The sequence below is a fragment of the Anastrepha obliqua genome, chromosome 4 (genome assembly GCF_027943255.1).
Source record: "Anastrepha obliqua isolate idAnaObli1 chromosome 4, idAnaObli1_1.0, whole genome shotgun sequence".
Taxonomy (NCBI): Eukaryota; Metazoa; Arthropoda; class Insecta; order Diptera; family Tephritidae; genus Anastrepha; species Anastrepha obliqua.
Genome location: NC_072895.1, coordinates 115,993,847 through 115,999,508, shown reverse-complemented (window position 1 = coordinate 115,999,508; position 5,662 = coordinate 115,993,847). Strand labels below are relative to the sequence as shown.

The 5,662-nt window shown below is 41.8% G+C and overlaps 1 protein-coding gene across 1 annotated transcript; it reads right to left on the bottom strand.

The window, feature by feature from the left end:
• Positions 1–2,906: 2,906 nt before the first annotated feature.
• LOC129246488 (lysozyme D-like) lies at positions 2,907–3,341 on the bottom strand. The gene has a single exon (XM_054885344.1). The coding sequence runs from the start codon at positions 3,330–3,332 to the stop codon at positions 2,907–2,909; it is 426 nt and encodes a 141-aa protein (XP_054741319.1). The 5' UTR covers positions 3,333–3,341.
• Between the last annotated feature and the right edge of the window lie 2,321 nt (positions 3,342–5,662).

Sequence of the window (5,662 nt, the reverse complement as noted above, 5' to 3'; positions counted from 1 at the left end):
TAAGCGATCAGAAGCATACAGCCAAAATACAAGCTGTGCCTAATAGTTAACGAGAATGAAGCTGTAAAATAATTTATTTTGATAATAATAATGAAAAAAAAACAGTGTAAACGCTCTATATTAGACGTTCATACTGCGCTGAAAGAATTCTAACCAGAGTAGACTTTGCATGCTAGAAAAATTATTAGCACAGCTGATCTTGTGGCAGCAACACAGTAAACTCCAGTTATTCGCATAGCGCCAGATCAAGAAAACATCACTGTTTTCTAACGCTGAATTGACATGGAATGAAATGCAAACAAAGAATCGATGGAAATAATTTGAAATAAAAAGCAAAGGCGACGAAGCACATTCAATGATAAATCGATGGGGCTAAAGCAAAAGAAAAAAGAAAAACTGTAAAAGAACTTAGATTGAAGCCAACAGTGGGAATGAAAATGAAAGAACATTCACCATGGGCAAGAAAAATTGTTTTTGGTTTTTTTTTTTCTTGGAAGGCAGAGCACCGCAGCATTTGCCACTAACTTCGGCTTACTACAGACACATATGAAGAGATAGAAGACGGAACATAACAAAGCTAGGAAAACGGTGGAGAAGGTGCTTCTAAGCAGGCAACATGGTGAAGTGTTATACCATTCTAACAAAGAAAATATGGTGAATGTAAAAACAAAATTATATATACATATATGGTAAATATGTATCCAGCTTTATTTACTATGACGAAAGAAGGCCAATGACTCGAACCAGTCAATGTAAATACTTATACATACAAATATACAGAAGTTTAATATGCAATCAAAAGAATAGCAACGAAGCAAAAGCAACGTAACCAAACAAAGCGGAAGAAATTGACTATCTACCTGCTACTGTTGTGGTAAGAGTTTCCACCACTAACCACTAACCTGTCTTACACAATATCTGGAGTATCACTTCAAATCGAACTACAGATATTCACACAAACTCACTGTAGAAGCGGTTGGTTCAGGAAGTTAACAGCTCACATGTGGGCAGAGTTGTTGTTCTGCTTCTTACTCTACCAACTACATGGATGTGTGTGTTTATTACCGTCATGATTTTTACATATACACACATACATACATAAAAAAATGGCTAATTAAGTGAGGAAGTGAACTTGCATACATAAATTTTCAAATGCTAAACGGGGAAATGAAGACATCAAAGTGTGGCCATTGGCGTGCTCACTTGCAGAAGTGGAAGAAGTCTCGCTGAAGGGGGAGGAGAATTCGGCTCAAGGCGCAAATTTATGTTAATTAACATTGAACAGTACGTCAAACAGTTTTAAATTATGGAATGTGCGAAATGCCTCGAAATATTAGAAAGGCATTTGCGAAAAATTAAAACTAAATTCGTTGCGCTAAACGAGGGTACGAGGGTAGGAGTTACTAACAGGTGACGCTAAAGTAATCCTATCAGAAAATGCTATAAATTTTGCGATTTTCCCCTAATGTCAGTTCTGTTTCGACATTTGTGTAGTAAACACATGCGAAATACACGTTAATAAACAATGTTACGCTACACTGCTCCATAACGCGGAATATTGCTGACTATTTATTTGACCAATAATCGGTCGGTGACTCTGGCACAACGTGAATTTCGTCAAATTTACGCTTCTGGGTCACTGAAAATCCGCGTGTAACCCACGAAGAGCCATTACACCCGCTCAAAGTCACTGTATGGTGTACTGTTTTCGCTGGAGGAGTCATCGGACTTTTTTTCTTCGACGACGTCGCGGGCCAAACGGTTACTGTGAATGGTGTGCGCTACAGAGCAATGATCAACGAGTTCTTTTTGCCGCAAATTGACAAATTGGGATTGGAAAACATGTGGTTCCAACAGGACGGTGCAACGGCGCACACTGCACGTGCCACAACCGATATGCTGAAGGATGCATTTCCCGGGCGCCCAATCTCCCGTTTTGGCGATTTGCACTGGCCAGCAAGATCGCCTGATTTGACCGCTCCAGACTTATTTTTGTGGGGCTTTTTGAAGTCGCGGGTTTATGTCAACAAGCCTCAGACTCTTGCAGCTCTTAAAGACAATATCCGTCAAGAATGTGATCACCTATCGCCGGAAGTTTTGGCCAAAATGATGGAAAATGCCATAAAAAAGGCTCAAATGGCAATCAACTGTCATATTCTCGACTTGATGTAAAAAAAATTAAAAGACCAAATAAAAATAATCCACAAGAAAAATCAAAGTTTCTCTTTTTTTTTTTAAATTACAGCCAAAAACATTGCAAGGTTACTTTTGCGCCACCTTGTATAATGAAAAAATAAAAAAAATTATAATAATAAATAAGATAATCAGTATCGGTGCATGCGCACGAGAGTGGCGTATCAGAAAACAATATTTGATAAGCTGCAATACTAAGTGCAAAAATGCAAGCAAACATAATCGCAATAATCTACACCTAAGCAATTCAAATAATTGGCGTTTATTTTGAGGGCGTGCTTTACCTTACCTTACCTTACTAATTGGTTTCTCAAGAGGCTCTTAACACCTTTGTATTTGTACACATAAAAGCACTCTTCATTGTTTTTAGGAGCTGTAAGTTAGAAAACCGCATTCAGGATTTATAATTCTGTCATCTTTGTTATTCGTCCAGGAACAACGTTTGAAAAATTTATATAAAAAAAATACTACCGAAATGAGATGTATATTAAGGTTAAATGAAACAAGTTCGGGAATGCTCATTCTTTATACTGCATATCCTTCGTTGTAGATCAGAGCTGGCCATCTCGGGCACTATTTTCTCCTTGCAAAACGCTTGCTACCACCATTCAAATATTTTAAAGTTATATTAAAAATAGAGTAAAAGCCAGAGTTTTTTAAGCAATTAAATGATTTTTATTCAGACAACAACATTTACATTTAAAACGAATATCTTAGAAGCAGTCATCAATGCTTGGTAAAGAGCCGTCGCAGTAGCGCCAGGTAGACCAGGCAGACCAACCTTGCATACGCAAGATCTTTTGAGCACAACGCACCGAAGGTTCAATGTCGTTGGTCAACAAACCATCGCAACTGATGTCGCACTGATCGTAGGAGAAGCGACCGCTTGCAGGTCGGCACCAGCAATAGTCGTTGATCTGGAAGATACCATAATCGTTGGAGCCATTGTAGTTGGTCGGGCCGACGACGTCAGTGCGGTAGGAGCTCTCGTGTTGGGCAATGCAAGTCCAACGGGCCAACTCATCCCTTGGTACACCCAAGCGAGACATCTCACGAGCCAAAGAGCAACGGCTCAAGTCAACACCAAAAGCTGATGAGATCAAAGCCAGTGCGACGATTAAGCAGATGAATACTTTCATGTTGATTATTGAAATATGTTCCAGTGAAACTGATGATGATTCCCGAAAATTTTATAACTTTTATAGTCACAGGGAGGCGTCTCTAAAAGGCAGTTTCAAATCATTTGAAGTACCTAGCTGTAGATAAGTGCGATTATCTTTACTTATCTGGTTTGCACTTTGAATTTTAATCAATCAATGTTTTTGGCAATGCAGTGAAAATACTCTGTGCGAGGTAAGGGGCTCGTCAAAACGTATACTCTGATAGTCGATATAAATTTTCGGGGAACCACTTTGCATTGTTTTGCTTTTGGCAATGCGAGGAATATAATGAGCGCTTATTGCTTATCAACATCATCCGGCAGAAGAGGGTTTGTGCATTGTGCAAAACGACTTTTGCAGGAAATACTGATGAATCTGTCACCACATCTAACAATATTTTGGAATAGTGTGATTAAAGAGGAGCTATCCTATAAGTTTAGATTTTAATCCATTCAAAACAAACCATTTCGCATAAGGGTATAACAGTTTCGACTGAATTTTTAAACTTCATCGTCCCTTGAAGGAAAAATTAGGGGAGTTATAAGGCATTGTGCTTGCTATGTAGAGAACTCGAGAAGCAGTTTTTTGCGTAGCGAAAAAATCAGAGCCCAGATGTCTAAATCTTTGCCAGACGAGAACAGGGGAGCTGAGAAGAAGGTGTTGAGATGATTCCACCTCGTCCTCAAGACAGCTTCTGCAGAAAGGACTTGAGGCAATCCCAAGTCTTACAGTATGAACACCTAACGGACAATGTCCGGTAAGGATACCCATAGGAGCCCGTAGGAGTTCCCTCGAGCGTCCCCGCTCTACCCGTGGCCAGAAGGATCCCGCGACCTTGCATGTTTGCGCACTAGCTCAGCGCTCCCTGAGTCGACTCGAGACCCATCTTAAGGGTTCCCCTCTTCTTAAGGGAACCCCAATCCTCTCATTTCGCGACGAAACTGTCTCCAAAGTGCCCTGTCTAGCCAGCTCATCAGCCCAGCAGTTACCCTCTATGTCGCTGTGACCGGTAACACAAATGAGCCTGACGTCGAAGTATTCGGATGCAGTCGAAAGTCGCTCAAGCAACGAGGCCAAGGCCCTAATTGTCGCTTCGCTATCGGAGTAAATATTTACTTCCATAACGGTAGTTACCGAGGTAAGCAACCAATCCACTGCTTCCTCAATTGCGGATACCTCCGCTTGGAAAACATTACAGTGGTCTGGAAGCCTGAATTTAAGTTTGATGGGAAGCTCCTTACAGAATACTCCCCCTCCAACCCTCCCGTCCATCTTCGAGCCATCCATGAACATGGCATAGCGTTAAGCGCTAGAGTAAGAGTGGTACGGAGCGCCCCACTGATTCAAATGAGAGTAGACCTTTGTACCTTCTTCAGCTTCTTAGCTGATACCATCCTTTCTATAGAGTTCCACCAGACAAGGACTCCGTATAGCAAGATTGGTTTTATAATCGCGTTATAAAGCCTAAAAATGACTTTAGGCGAGAGGCCCCATCTTTTGCCGATAGTGCCCCTGCAACCATACAAGGCGACTGTTGCCTTCCTAATTCTCTCCTCAATGTTTGGCTTCCATGTAAGACCTCTATCAAGGATAAGTCCCAGGTACTTCACTTTGTCACAGAGCACCAATGGAGCGCCCGCTATTGAGGGTAGAAACACCCTAGGCATTTTGTATTTCCTCGTAAATAAGACGCGCTCCGTCTTCAGAGGATTTATCGAAAGGCCGCAATTTGCGGTTCAATTCATAACTAGATTCAGATAACCCTGCATCAGTTCTATCAGAGTATCTAGAAACTTGCCTCTGACAATAAGTGCCACGTCATCCGCGTAGGCAACCACCTTGCAGCCCCTCCTCTCCAGCTCCTCCAGCAGACCGTTAAGTACGGCAATCCAGAGTAGTGGCGAGAGAACACCGCCTTGCGGAGTGCCTCTGTTCACTTGCCGGCGGAGAGAGGTGTCGCCGATTCTGCCACGACCGTTCTGTCGCTAAGCATCATGTGGATAAACCTTATGAGTTCGGTTCCGACTCCTAGTTTACCCAGGGACCTGGCAATTGCCTCCGGGGGGACATTATTAAAAGTCCCCTCAATGTCGAAGAATGCGCCTACAGTGAACAGTACATGTGGTAATTCATGAAGTTCTGTACTTATGTATGTACATAGGTGACCTCTGGAGATGCTTCTGGCTAAAAATTTAGAAGTGGTTGCGGGAACAGCTTAGATCAATATTGGGCAACTCTCAACTGTGGTTGCGATATGATTTTTAGCGCTGTCCAGTGGCAGTCCATACAAGAAAGCTTTATAAAGTTGC

What these genes read in the sequence shown, in the direction of transcription:
- LOC129246488 (XM_054885344.1), bottom strand. Translation starts at nt 3,332, where the DNA reads ATGAAAGTATTCATCTGCTTAATCGTCGCACTGGCTTTGATCTCATCA.